At 55.4% G+C, this 14,179-nt stretch overlaps 2 protein-coding genes across 11 annotated transcripts; one reads left to right on the forward strand and one right to left on the reverse strand.

The window, feature by feature from the left end:
• The first annotated feature begins 52 nt into the window (after positions 1-52).
• Positions 53-8,665, forward strand: MUTYH (mutY DNA glycosylase). Of its 10 annotated transcripts, none has more exons than XM_047789236.1 (17): positions 53-173; positions 3,763-3,919; positions 4,203-4,329; positions 4,872-5,020; positions 5,112-5,151; positions 5,266-5,339; positions 5,474-5,515; positions 5,598-5,669; positions 5,754-5,867; positions 5,952-6,049; positions 6,131-6,275; positions 6,363-6,426; positions 6,603-6,794; positions 6,913-7,049; positions 7,141-7,293; positions 7,473-7,514; positions 8,472-8,665. In XM_047789236.1, exons 2-17 carry the CDS (start codon positions 3,764-3,766, stop codon positions 8,601-8,603), a joined length of 1,737 nt encoding a protein of 578 aa, XP_047645192.1. In that variant the 5' UTR covers positions 53-173; position 3,763; the 3' UTR covers positions 8,604-8,665. The 10 variants fall into 10 exon arrangements, with proteins under 10 accessions (XP_047645192.1, XP_047645197.1, XP_047645193.1 ...); XM_047789237.1 differs by lacking the exon at positions 3,763-3,919 and adding an exon at positions 2,930-3,054 and having other exon boundaries at positions 113-173; XM_047789239.1 differs by lacking the exons at positions 53-173; positions 3,763-3,919 and adding exons at positions 185-985; positions 2,930-3,054.
• A 407-nt stretch (positions 8,666-9,072) lies between these two features.
• Positions 9,073-10,833, reverse strand: HPDL (4-hydroxyphenylpyruvate dioxygenase like). Its single transcript, XM_047789252.1, has one exon. It carries the CDS (start codon positions 10,553-10,555, stop codon positions 9,440-9,442), a length of 1,116 nt encoding a protein of 371 aa, XP_047645208.1. The 5' UTR covers positions 10,556-10,833; the 3' UTR covers positions 9,073-9,439.
• Positions 10,834-14,179: the final 3,346 nt, after the last annotated feature.

A 14,179-nucleotide genomic window follows, 5' to 3' on the forward strand; every position in this document is an offset into this window, starting at 1 on the left:
GGTCGCCCGCAGGTCGGACTTCCGTTCAGAGCTCCCGGGCCTGGCGCGGAGCAGCGGGCCCGGCGCGCGCTGAGAGCCTATTGGCTGGCGTGTTCCCGCTGACCTCCCGGATTGGCCGGAGCCACGCCCCTTGGCGTCCAGTCGGGAGCCGGCCGCGCGAGACCGCGCGAGAGGTAATTCGCCCACAGCGCGGCGGGAATGTGGAACTGAGCGCCGCGGCGCGGGGGAGGGGTGCTCCGGGACGGGGGTGCGGGGCTTCCCCCCCCAGAGGAGGTGGCGCTGCCCGATCTAGGCTTAAAGCACGCATATGAATTATGCAGAGACAGGGGAGTGTGGAGGAAGAGCAATATTCTGGGAATGGGCAAGTTCCTGGGGAGGGTGGAGAGCGCCTTTCGTCCCAGGAAGTGAAAGAAGCGGGGAGTGGGACGGGAAATGAGGCTGCGGAAGATGAGAGCGTCCCGGTAGCAGGGACACCTTTTAAGTAACCCTTATGCGTGATAATAGGGACTTGAATTGGGACCCTAGCAGGGACAAATTGTCAGCAGTTAGGAGGTATAGTTGACCTACAGGGGGTTTGAACACGATTCCTGCTACCGGGAGATGCTCTGCGCCTACCGGACACTAGTCCTTTCCCAAGGGCTTTGGTTCCCACCAAAGACTCTCAACTCTTTCACTTCCGTTATTTGCTGTTTTCAGTTCATCTTCAGCCTTTCTACCGAGTGTTTTCATCTCTGTTTCGAATGGCTTGGATTTCTCCTATTCTGAAAAGAGGGAAACCTTTTACCTCATCCCAAATTAATTTAACAAGGGTTTATAGTGTACAGTTTGCCTGGCACTGTGCTCAGCTCTGGGGACACAACCGTCAACAAAAGACACCCAGTCTTTGCTTTTGTCGAGTTTTACAGTTAAGTGGGGAAAGCATGCACTGATAGAAGAGTCACAAATGATTATGAAGTTACAGTTGGTATAAGAGCAGCAGTGGAAGGTAAGGCTGGGGAGGGGGGCTGACTTGGACATTTAAGTCAAGACCTGAAGAATGACTAAAAGTTAGGTACAGCATGGAAGAGCTAGCCAAACAGAGGGGATGGATTGGGTCAGGCCTCAAGGCAGGCAGACACTTGGGGAATTGAAGCAGCTCTTTCAGGCAAACATGGCTAGCGCATAGTGAGAGGGGATGAGGCAGGTGGGGCTGGTTGGAGCCCACAAAGCTATTTTAAGGCGATTGGCTTCTAAGAGCAATGGTGTGTCTGCCAGAGTCCTCCAGTGGCCTACAAGCTTCTCCAATTTTCTTTTTTCTTTCTTTTTTTTTTTTTTTGTCTTTTTAAGGCCACACCTGCGGCATATGGAAGTTCCCAGGCTAGGGGTCAAATTGGACCTGCAGCTGCCAGCCTATACCACAGCCTCAGCAACGTGGGATCCTTAACCCACTGAGTAAGGCCAGGGATCAACCCGTGTCCTCATGGGTACTAGTCGGGTTCTTTAACCACTGAGCCATGATGGGAACTCCAGTCTCCAGTTGTCTTGACCTCTGACCTTATCTACTGCTTACTCTTTCCTTGTTCCATTCCAACCATAACAGCTTCCTCATTGTTCTCCAAACACACCAGGCACCCTTCTCAGGGCCTTTGCACTAACTGCTTCTTAGGATGCCTTTTCCACAGGTATCAATATCCCCATGACTAATTCCTTCAACTGCTTTTTTTTGTCTTTTTAGGGCCGTACTTGCGGCATGTGTAGGTTCCCAGGCTAGGGGCCTAACGCCAGAGCCACAGCAACGCAGGATCTGAGCCATCTTCGAGCTACACCACAGCTCACGGCAACGCCGGATCCTTAACCCACTGAGCAAGGCCAAGGATCGAACCTGCATCCTCATGGTTCCTAGTCGGATTCGTTAACCCCTGAGCCACGATGGGAACTCCTTTTTTTTTTTTTTTGTGCTTTTTAGGGCTGCATTTGCGACATATGGAGGCTCCCAGGCTAAGGGCCAAATCGGAGCAGTAGCTGCTGGCCTACACCACAGCTCACGGCAATGCCGGATCCTTAACCCACTCAGCAAGGCCGGGGATTGAACCCACAACCTCATGGTTCCTAATAGGATTCGTTTCCGCTGAGCCACAAGGGGAACTCACCTGCTGTAAGTCGTTGGTCAAACATCATTTTAATAAGGCCCACCTTGAGCACCTTCTTTAAAATTGCAGCATTCCACCCCCCTTCACTGCTTTGCTTTTCCTCTGTATACTAGTATTTATCACTAATATCTTACATAATTTACTGATTGTGCATTATTTATTGTCTGCCCCATTGAGAGTATATGCTCCATAAGGGCAAGAATCTTTGATGTTCTGTTTACTGAAGTATTCCAAGTACCAAGTGCTTGACACAGTAAGCACTCCATAAATATTTGTTCACTGAGTTAATGGGAAGCTATCACAGGCTTCAAGGAAGAAAGTGACATAATCCTGTCTTAATAGATTGCTGTAGGAGTTCCCATCGTGGCTCAGCGGAAACGAATCTGACGAGCATCCATGAGGATGCAGGTTCTACCCTGGCCTTGCTCAGTGGGTTAAGGATTCAGCGTGGCTGTGGCTGTGGTGTAGGCCGGCAGCTACAACTCTGATTTTCAACCCCTCGCCTGGGCACCTCCATATGCCATGGATGTGGCCCTAAAAAGACAAAAGACCAAAAAAAAAAAAAAAGATTGCTTTTGCCTTTGGAGAATAGATTGCAGCATGGATTGTCAGCAAGTGCGGGGAAGAAGGTTGGCTCTGAAGGAGAAGAGGGTGGGTCTGGTTCTGGTAGAAAGGGTTGGCGGAGCAGGACCCTGAGCTCCAAGGATTTCGGAGGAGGGAACGTGTCCTCCATATCATGGGTACAGGACAAGGAGCGTGCAGATGGAGCCAAGTTTGTGCCTTTGTTTTCTTCTCCGAAGGAAGAAGCAACCCCTTTGGTGAAAATAAGGTGGTGAAATAAAACGTTTAAGGAGAGGGTTTGAACCAGAGTCTCCACAGGGACTGTACTATGGCCAAGTGCAAGTTCTGCAGGCACATCTTTCAGGTTTGAATCAAAAAGTTGTTTAATCGGAGTTCCTGTCGTGGCTCAGTGGTTAACGAGTCCAACTAGGAACCATGAGGTTTCGGGTTCGATCCCTGGCCTTGCTCAGTGGGTTGAGGATCTGGGGTTGCCGTGAGCTGTGGTGTAGGTCGCAGACGTGGCTCAGATCCCGAGTTGCTGTGGCTCTTGCGTAGGCCGGTGGCTACAGCTCCGATTCGATCCCAGCCCGGGAACCTCCATATGCCGCAGAAGCGGCCCTAGAAAAGGCAAAAAAAAAAAAAAAAAGAGTTGTTTAATCCCCATTCTCAGTTTCCTGAGAACTGAAGTGGAGGTGATCCTAGAACATGCCTCATGGACTTGTCGGGAGTGGAGTGAGAAATCTGTAAAGCACTTAGCTTGGGGTCTGGCGTTTATAAGCCCTAACTGGTAGCTTCTTGTAGCCAGTAGATGAAAGGCAGCCGGACAGCAAGGGAGCAGAGAAGGTCGACCAGATGCAATTTTTCTGTTACCGATGGATAGGCAGCTATGATTCCGCTAAATCAGAAGAAGGTTAGGAATAAAACTAGCTCATCTCCCCCGACTCTCAGCCCTGCCCAACTTGCCATCTGCTCTCAAAGAAGCAAATCTTTTCCACTCTCCTTGGTTTCTGCCCTTTTTTTTTCCTTTGTATTTTATTTTTTAAGTCATCACAGAGGTTTCTTTTTTCAATAGAATGAAGGTTTGGACTAGACGACTCCTAAGACTGTTTCCGTGTAAACCGTGCCACGCCTTTAAGCAGATAAACCTCCTTCTTACACCTGTGCTCCCAGAAACCCCTAGAGAAGCCCTGTCCACACGCGGAGTCACAGTTCGCATCTGGGATGCACAGGTGGTCCCACCCAGGAGGCTCTGGTCTTTGACTCAGCCCGGCCCGGGCCTCTTATCCTGTTGCTGTCTCTAGAAGACCCTCCTAATGCTGGTCCCTCTCGAGGCCACTGGCAGAAGCCCAGCCCGCCAAGAGCAAACAAGCCCATACGCATCTGGAGAGTGTCAGAAAGACTAGGCACTATATGGGTGGAGTGGGGAGAGAGGTGGCTTTACCCACTGCAGGGCCCCAAGATTCGGCTTCACTGTGACTGATGACTTTGGGGGGCCTTTCCCTTCTGTTCTAGCGGATCATGAAGAAGCCACGAGCGGCTGTGGGCAGCGGAGGTCGTCGCGGGAAGCAGGCATCCAGCGGGGAGGGAAGGGGAAGGCGTGTCCTCGGCAGCCGTCAGGCCAAGTCCTCTGTCGCTCGTGGTGAGGAGTGTGGTGCTAGAGAGAGACTCCGAGGCTGGTTTCACCGGCCAGGAAAGGCAGATTCAGTCTGGGAAGGGAGGGTGGTAGGTTTCAAGGCATTAAGGGACTAATTAAGCATTCGATTCTGACTTTGCTGCCTGGCTTTGGGTTAACTGCTCTGAATGGCTGCTTTCTTGCAGTGACTTGGAGCCGTAGCCTGTGCGTTTCCTTTGGCACCTAGCTTTCACAGGACCAAATGAGTTTAGCAGCTGGAAAGGGTTTTGTACATGCGGAAGCCCTGCCCAGGTATACATAATGGCTGGAAACTTGGGTTTTCGATATAACCCAAAGACAGAGGAGCCAGCAGTACCACTCTAGCAAAACGAAGGCTAGGAACTTGGCTCAGGCTGTACACGGCTAGAAACGCCTGATCCCAAGCTCAAGCCGGGCGCTGGGGGTGCAGGAAGCTCTCAGTGGAGCAGAAGAGCCAGGCTGCAGGGCCCCAGGTCCCTGGTGCACAGCCTGTGCAGGGACCATCCCTAAGTTTCTCGAGGTCCCAGCAGGCCTGGCCAGGCAGCAGGAGGAGGTGGTATCGCAGGCCTCTGTCTCCCTGTACCATCTATTCAGAGATGTGGCAGAGGTCACAGCCTTCCGGAAGAGCCTGCTGAGCTGGTATGACCGAGAGAAGCGGGACCTGCCCTGGAGGAGGCTGGTAGGTGGGCGAGGGATGGGGCTGGGGGGATGGGAGAGGCTGGTGCCCAGCCCCCGCCACACTAACTGCCCATCGGGGACTGTGTTGGCAGGCGGAGAGTGAGGTGGACCCCGACAGGCGGGCATACGCTGGTGAGGGCCTCTCCTGAGAGCGGGGCTGCTTTGCCTGGGTGCCCTCACGCGTGGGGGCGGGAGGCGGGGGGCGGGCAGGTCAGCAGCGTCCTCAGGCCAGCCCCTCTCCCCCAGTGTGGGTGTCAGAGGTCATGCTGCAGCAGACCCAGGTGGCCACGGTGATCAACTACTACACCCGGTGGATGCAGGTGACTTCCGGGCACGAAGGGTGGGGGGGGGTCATGGTCCGGACCCCAGGTGACCCCTCGGGGGCGGGGGCAGAGCAGGCACCCTTCACCTCCTTCACCTTTGGCCTCATCTCTTGGCTGCCTTCGGGCTGCAGACGTGGCCGACCCTGCGGGACCTGGCCAGCGCTTCCCTGGAGGTGAGAGCCACCCTCGGGCGGGGGCAGTGGGAACTCCTGAGGACCGACCTCTGAGCGCTCTGACCTCTGACCCCACCTGCAGGAGGTCAACCAGCTCTGGGCTGGCCTGGGCTATTACTCTCGAGGCCGCTGGCTACAGACAGGCGCCCGGAAGGTAAAGCGGGGGTAGCTGGGGGCATGGGAGCCCCGGGACCTCGGGTGTCTGTCTCACGACCTTGAGCCTTCCCACCCCAATCAGGTGGTCGAGGAGCTAGGAGGCCACATGCCACGAACAGCAGAGACCCTGCAGCGGCTCCTGCCTGGCGTGGGGCGGTACACAGCCGGGGCCATTGCTTCCATTGCCTTTGGCCAGGTAAGCCCACAGCCCACCCCGCCCTGTGTGTGTCCGCCTTATGTCTTCCCGGGCCAGGCTGACTCCTGGACTCCTTTATGCCAGGCAGCTGGTGTGGTGGACGGGAATGTAGTTCGGGTGCTGTGCCGCGTCCGAGCCATAGGTGCTGACCCCCGCAGCCCCCTCGTCTCCCAGCAGCTCTGGTAGGATACTGGGAAGCTGAGGGCTTGGGGGAAGGGTGTCGCCAAGGGTCTTTGGCTCACAGCCATGCTCCCTTCTCGTAGGAGCCTAGCCCAGCAGCTGGTGGACCCAGCCCGGCCAGGGGACTTTAACCAGGCAGCCATGGAGCTAGGGGCCACGGTGTGCACCCCCCAGCGCCCACTCTGCAGCCAGTGCCCTGTGCAGAGCCTGTGCCGGGCGCACCAGAGGGTGAGCCATCTGGGGCAGGGGCAGTAAGGGGTCCTCCTAGGGGGTGCCCTCTGCCCCATGAAATCCTGTCCTGTCTATGCCTCTCAGGTGGAGCGGGAGCAGCTTTCAGCCCCCCAGAGCTTACCGGGCACTTGTGACATAGAGGCGTGTGGTGAGTGCCAGCTCCAGCCCCTTCCCCACATTGTCAAGGAGCTGCCTGTGGCAGCCTCATTCCATTTCATCCTACAGCCTGAGTAGGATTCTGCAGAGCTGGGCCAAGGACTGCTTTCTGGGCTCGACGCCTGAGCCCACCTGGCCTGAGCAGGGCTCCTGGATCTCTGTCCCCAGCTCCCGACACCGGACAGTGCCAGCTCTGCGCACCTCCCACAGAGCCCTGGGACAAGACCCTGGGAGTGGCCAACTTTCCCAGAAAGGCCAATCGCAGGCCCCCCAGGGAAGAGAGCTCTGCCGTCTGTGTTTTGGAGCAGCCCAGGGCCTTTGGAGGTGCCCGACTTCTGCTGGTACAGAGGCCCAACTCAGGTACCGGGGTCCTGGGAGTGCAGGGGGGCGGCATGAGCAACAAGGAAGAAACGGCGGATTCAGCGACAAAGGCCGACCCCCCACCCCCACCCCCCACCCCGGCTGCCCTCCCTCTCAGGTCTGCTGGCAGGACTGTGGGAGTTCCCGTCTGTGGCCGCAGAGCCCTCAGAGCAGCTCCAGTGCACGGCTCTGCTGCAGGAACTGCAGAATTGGGTCGGACCCCTCCCAGCCACCCGCCTCCAGCACCTGGGGGAGGTGAGTGAGCAGAAGAGTGGCCGGGAATGGTGGCTCCCATGGCCCTGGCCACAGGTGGTTTCAGCCCCTCGGTCGCCCCCCCACCCCTCAGGTGGTCCACAGCTTCTCTCACATCAAGCTGACTTACCACGTGTACGGGCTGGCCCTGGAAGGACAGACCCCGGTGACGGTCCTGCCCGCTGACGCTCGCTGGCTCACCCGGGAGGAGTTTCACGCCGCAGCTGTCTCCACAGCCATGAAAAAGGCACTGTCCTTTCATCTTTGTTGTACTTTTTTGTGTTTCTTACATATTCCAAGTGAACCTATTACTATGTAAACAAACAAACAAGCAGTAAGTGCCGGGGCATGAAATTGGGGGCAGAACACAGGAGTCTGGCACCCTGGGGATGGTGCCAGCCCTGCCCTTTCCTCTCTCCTGTCCAGGTGTTCCGTGTGTATGAGGGCCAACGGCCAGGGACCTGCAAGGTGAGTCTCTTGGCCCTCACCCAGCCACAAATCCACAGATTTTCAGCGAGTTAATTGACACACACTTGGGTGGACAGTCTCTCTGACAGGTTCCCTGGGGCAAGAGGAATAGTTTTTTTTTCCTTTTACGGCTGCACCGATGGTATATAGAAGTTCCCAGGCTAGGGATTGAATCAGAGCTACAGCTGCCAGCCTGCACGACAGCCACAGCCACAGCAGATCCGAGCCATGTCTGTGACCTACACTACAGCTCACGGCAACGCTGGATCCTTAACCCACTGAGCGAGGCCAGGGATTGAACCCGCATCCTCATGGATCCTAGTTGGGTTCGTGGACCGCTGAGCCCGAAGGGAACTCCCGAGAGGAATAGTTCTTGACCTGGAGACCTTCCAATCTGGGTCCAGGGTAGAGAGGGGACCAGAGCAAGTGACGGAGACAGTGATGTCACAGGTGTGTGGCATTTATGTGCTGGGTTTTGTGAGATGCGAGGTGGGAGCTCTGGTTTCAATCTCCAAGGCAAGAGTCAGGAGTAGCTGCTCTGCTTGGAAGAATTGGCTGGTCATCTGGGTCCTAGAGACGAATGATTTCCTCTAGGTTTGGCAGGGGAATCAGCAGTAAGGGCCCAAGAGTGGTGTGAGCAAAGGTGGGGCACGGTGCAGTCTGCAGCACCTGCGGAGCTGTGAGCATTTGCTTTCGCTGGGGCTGTCAGCAGGGCCTGCCCAGGCCCGTCAGAGCTGTGAACGCCAGGCCACTGAAGCGTTTTAGGGGAGAGAGGAGTCAGATTTGCATTTTAGGAAGACTATAAGGCTGTCTTCTAGAGAGTTGATCCAGGAGGTAGGTATTGGAAACGGGTTACAATACTCAGGCTAGAACCTGAGCTAGATCAGTGTAGGGTAGGGGGCAGAAGACGACGCTCTGCTGCCCCCTCGGTACCTCCTTCGTTCGGCTTCTGCACAGGCTTCCAAAAAATCCCAGGTGTCTACCCTGTCCAGACGGAAAAAGCCCAGCCCAGGCCAGCAAGTCCTGGATAATTTCTTGCGACCCCACATCCCCGCTGATGCACCCAGCCTCGACAGTACAGCCCAGTGATGCCTCTGGAAGTTCTCATCCCCTGAGAATCTTGTTTAATAAAGTGCTTATTTTTGTAATCATCTTGGAGACCTTCCGCCCTCTCCGTAGCCCCCCTCCCGCCTCACCTCTGAGGGACCCAGAATGCGGTCCAGTCTGCTAGGTCCTGACTCCCACTGCTGAGCTCCTAGGCAGCCCCGGGCAGATGGAGGAGGCAGGTGTCCCGCCCTGAGTGATCTGTCCTCCCTCAACCCCGGTACAAGGCAGCTGCAGGGAGCTCCTGCCAGGGGCTGACATCCAGCGCTCTGTCCAGGCCTCCGGTCAGCTCAGATTGGAGCTGCAGATTGCAAGTGTTTGGGCTCAGCCCCTCCTACCCGCAGTGGCTGCTCCCTAGGGAGAAGGGACGCCCAGAGGAGGATTTGTTTTGTCTTAGACTCCTACCTCAATACATCATTTTAGGGATACATTACATAGGCAGTGAAACAACACAGAAAAACCAAGCGTTTTTAATTATAATATCAGGGCTGTGGTAGAAATGGGATCAGAGAAGCACACAATACAGAGAAGGTTTCATAAGTATTGGTTATGTTCTATTTCCTAATTGTGTAATTCCCTTATTCCTGACATTTTGCATTTATTAGATACAATGTGAGAAACATTTCATAGTTAAAAAAAAAAAAAAAATCCCACCTCTTTGGACCTCACTGAGAGATCCAGCTACTAGCAGGTACCCGTGAGATGGAGGCCGCACCTGGCCCTAAAGACAAAACATCTCAGTCCAGGTCTTCTCAGCTGCAGGCCCTGCGCTGGCCTTCCCAGTGTCCAGGACAAGTGGCTGCACCCAGCTTCTGCCCTTCTCAGGCTTCGCAGACCCTGGCAGCGTGCTCCTGCACAGACTGCCACAGGGCCCGGATGTTGCCCTGGCCAAAGCCTGTGGCCCCTTGCCTCTGAATCAGCTCCAGGAAGAACGTGTCCTCTGCAAAAAGGGACTTGGTGAAGACCTGAAGCAGAAACTTGCCTTCATCTCCATCCAGCAGGACCCCGTGCCGGGCCAGCAGGCGAGGCTCGTGCCCTGCAGCCAGGATCTGCTTCTCCTTGCCCGGCTGCTGGTAGTAGGCCTCAGGAGGCGTCAGGAGCTGACCCCCGGCCCCTGCTACCCGCTCAGTGGCTTCCATGATGTTGGGCGTGTACAGCCCCACGTGCTGCAGTCCAGGTCCCCCATTCTGGGCCAGGAACTGCTCCACTTGGTCCCGACCACGGAGAGACCCAGGCAGGGACTCTGCCAGCACTAGGGTTGGGACAGCACTGCCAGTCGGAGCCTGCAGGGCGGTGAGCCTCAGACCACCACGCCCAGACCCTGCTGCCACCTCCAGGCCCAGCTCTGGATCCTCACCTGGGCTCAGCGGCAGGTGGTGAAATCCTAGACAGTCGTGGAACCAGCGCATTATTTTGGGGGAGCTGCTGCGAGGGCAGGCCAAGGTCAGGTGGTCCACGTGGGTGACCCAGCCCCGGCCGGGTACAGAGGACACGGGCCGAAAGCCGGGGAGAAAGGGCCCGCAGAAGCCGGGGCGCTCCAGCAGCGTCAGGCTGAGGTTGCCGGCGGGCGAGCCGACCACGGCGTAGGTGGCGGCGCCCTGTGCATCCTGCACGGTCACCGGAGGCACCTGCACGTTGCAGCCCAGCGCGGCTAGCGCCCGAGCTGCAGCGCCCACGTCAGCCACGTCGAAGCACAGGTTGGTCGCACCGGGCACCGCGTGATGCGGGTCCAGGCTGTACAGCGGCTCCCCAGGCCCGGCGCCCTCGTTCACCAAAAAGACCGCGTCGCCGCTGCGCAGGGCCAGCTGCCGCCAGCCATCGGCTTCCCTCACCGCCAGGGGCCAGAAACCGAAGAAGCGCTGCAGATCCCGGGCGAGGGGCTGCCCCGCGGGCACGTGGAAGGCGACATGGCACAGACGGCGGACAGGCGCGGCCATGGCGGTCCGGTCGGCGTCCCTCCTGTCCTTCCCCTGGGGTCGCTCACGGGTCGTGGACTCCGCGATCCTCAGGTCCCTGGCTTGTCGTCGGAAGCCGGTGGGAGTCCGCTTTTGCTCGCAGAGTGCGTGCCTCGGTCTTTTTCCGGGAGAAGCCGCAGACAGACCCCTTGGGGCTCACAGTTCCCCCTGTTGTGCCCCCCTCACTGGAGCTGCCTGGGGACCACCAGGGGGACCTGAGAACCACGCGGAGCAAGGGCTGGGACCCAGCAGGAGCGAGGGAGGGCGGAGCCAGTGACTCCGCCCTCCGCCCGCCCAGACTCCTGTCCCCGGCGTGGGGAGAAGGACTGCCGCTTCCCATTGCCTCTGGGCCTCAACCTTGGGCCCTGACCTTCCCATGGCCTCTGGCTGAGACACACTCTTGGCCACTGAGCCACCCTTCCCCGGACCCTGGAGATCACAATAGCTGCCTTCACTGGGTGCCAGGCAGCGGGCTCCCACTTAGGCCTTTGCTCATACCTCAGCGAAGGCTTCAGCCCTCGTTGGAAGAGCCCACTTTCTTCCCCTGTAAGCACGAATTCCTTAGCAATTTCATGTTTGAGCTTAAAATTTTTTGGAGAATTTGCTTTTAAGCCCTAATGTTCATTTCCAACGTAAAAAACATTAAAATGTTTTGTTACAGATTTTCATCCCTTCCTAAAATGGTCCAGAGAAATTGATGTTTATAGGAAGATGGGCCATTTATACAGCTACGACATGCTTCTCACCTTTCTCTTGGGAAGTCTCCCAGCTGCATTTTTCTCTTTCCTCAACCCCATTCTCCGTTTAACATCTTTTACCTCTTGTCCCCAACAAGATTGGGAGAAAGAAGTGGTCGCTCGGGATCTGAACGGAGTAATTGCATGGGTGACCTTTCTCAGCCCCGACCCTATCAGGACTTAGAACAAGCCCTTCTTGGAGTTCCTGTTGTGGGGCAGCAGAAACGAATCCGGGTAGAATCCATGAAGTTTCCATTCCCGGAGTTCCCGTCCTGGCTCAGTGGTTAACGAATCCGACTAGGAACGAGGATTTGGGTTTGATCCCTGGCCTTGCTCAGTGGGTTCAGGATCTGGCATTGCCGTGAGCTGTGGTGTAGGCTGCAGAAGCAGCTCAGATCCCGAGTTGCTGTGACTGTGGCGTAGGCCGGCCGCTATACCTCCGATTAGACCCCTCACCTGGGAACCTCCATATGCGGTGAGAGCAGCCCTAGAAAAGGCAAAAAGACAAAAAAAAACCCAAAAACAAACAAACAAACAAAAAAAACCCCACGACAACCCAAGCCCTCCTTGCTCTTTGCAGCTTCCTGACTGTGTACCACGCGGACAAACTTTGCAGATCACCGGATGAGGAAGTTAGGAGCCTTCTGGAAATTCACCTGGTAGCACCTCAAGGATTTGGAAGGGCATTCCTGGAAGGGCAAGTAGCATAAACAAAAGCTCAGTGAGGAATATGAGCCAAACCCTCAGAGGCGCAACGGAGCATAAGGTTGGGGAGGCGGTAGGGACGGATGCAAAGGCGTTGCAAATCAAAGTCCTTTGTCAGGCAGCCTGGGGTGATAACGACTGTTGAGTTTCACTGGCCAGAGGGGAAAAGGATGTGTTGAGGGGACAGGGCTTAGAAGAAAAGACTCAGTACTCAGAAGCAGGTCAGTGAAAGACGCTTGGTGCTGCTCCACAGACCAGTGAATCCGAGAACGTGGGCTCCAAAAGCCAGACAGACCTGAGTTTAAAATCCACTTCCAACACTTCCTAGCTGTATGACTTTGGGTAAGTTGCTTAACGTCTCTGAGCTTCAGTTTCTTCTGTTAAAAAAATGGGAATAATAATGGTACCTACTTCATGGGGTTGCTGTGATTAAGTGAAATTGTGGTGCAGTCCGGAAAGAGATCCAGGTTTTAGCCTATGAACCTGGGCCTGATGGTGGGGTCGGGGCATACAAAGGGCTGCGTCTCCCTAGGCCTGAGCCCTGGGAGGGGATTCTAAGAGAAGGGGCCCCGGGAATAGGGCTCTGAGAGGATTGGTTCAGAACAGGCTATGCTCAGAATTCCCTGGTGGCTCAGTGGGTTGAGGATCTGGTTTTATTACTGCTGGGTTTCAGCTGTGGCTCGAGTTCAGTCCCTGGCCCTGGTAACTTCCGCATGCCGCAGGTGCCGCCAAAGAAAAGAAAAGGGAAAAAAAAGTCTATGTTCTGCCCCAGTTATCATGATGAGGGCCCCAAAGGAGACGCGCTAGTGCTTCTAGGCCATCGGTCCAGGAGAAGGAATTTCTACTCAAGGGCTCTAGGTACCGACAGAAGGAACAGACACAGCCCTCTGCACAGCACTTCCTACCTGGAGAGGATGGGTTTCTGGAGGCTGTGGCTGCTGTCTGAAAGAAAATGCTGATCTTGGCAGAGGCGTGTTGCCCTGCCAGGGCGTGACTTTGGCCCAGGGCACACACTGGGCTCTCAAGAGGCTAGCTGGGAATAGAGGCCTGGACAGCTGGGAATAGAGGTCAACTAATTAAACCCCTAGCTTGGGAGCTTCTTGGGGAAGAGGTGTGTTTGCATTTCCAGAGCCCTAGAGCGGGGCCTCTGCAGGTGCTCTGAAGACCTGCTGATATCCCCCTCTCCGTGCCTGTCACTGTGAAGGAAGAAGAGTGCCACTTGGGTAAGACTAACAGGGCTTGGAGTTCCCATCGTGGCTCAGTGGTTAATGAATCCGACTAGAAACCATGAGGACAAGGGTTCGATCCCTGGCCACACTCAGTGGGTTAAGGATCCAGCGTTGCGGTGAGCTGTGGTGTAGGCTGAAGACGCGGCTCAGATCCTGCGTTGCTGTGTGGCTCTTGCGCAGGCCAACGGCTACAACTCCGATTAGACCCCTAGCCTGGGAACCTCCATGTGCTGCAGGCATGGCCCTAAAAAGCAAAAAAAAAAAAAAAAAAAAAAAGACTAACAGGGCTCTGAGTCCCACCGACACTCATGTCCTCAGTGAGCTTTTGCTGTACTGATTTTGCTCCCTCTCCTGTGAATCTTCACTTGCTCGCCTTTAAGAAACATCCTCAGGTTTCTTTCATATTAAAAACAAAACCAAAAAGCCCTCCCTCTAGACTGTTTATTTTTCCTTCTTTCTTTCTTTCTTTCTTTCTTTTTTTTTTGTCTTTTTGCCATTTCTTGGGCCGCTCTTGTGGCATATGGAGGTTCCCAGGCCAGGGGTCTGGCCTACACCACAGCCACAGCAACGCGGGATCTGAGCCACATCTGCGACCTACACCACAGCTCACGGCCACGCCGGATCCTTAACCCACTGAGCGAGGCCAGGGGTTGAACCCACAACCTCATGGTTCCCAGTCGGATTCGTTAACCACTGCGCCACGACAGGAACTCCCTAGCCTATTCATTTCTACAACTATTTTTATATAATTCCCCTCCCCTTCACAGCCAAACTTCTAAAAACAAGTTTTTAAAAATTGAAGTGTTGTTGATTTACAATATTGTGCTCATTTCAGGCGTACACCAAAGTTATTCAGTTATCTATAAATTTTTTTTCAGATTATTTTCCATTATAAGTTATTATAGGATACTGAATATATTTCTCTGTGCTCTGTG

The sequence above is a fragment of the Phacochoerus africanus genome, chromosome 8 (assembly GCF_016906955.1).
Source record: "Phacochoerus africanus isolate WHEZ1 chromosome 8, ROS_Pafr_v1, whole genome shotgun sequence".
In the NCBI taxonomy this organism is placed as follows: domain Eukaryota; kingdom Metazoa; phylum Chordata; class Mammalia; order Artiodactyla; family Suidae; genus Phacochoerus; species Phacochoerus africanus.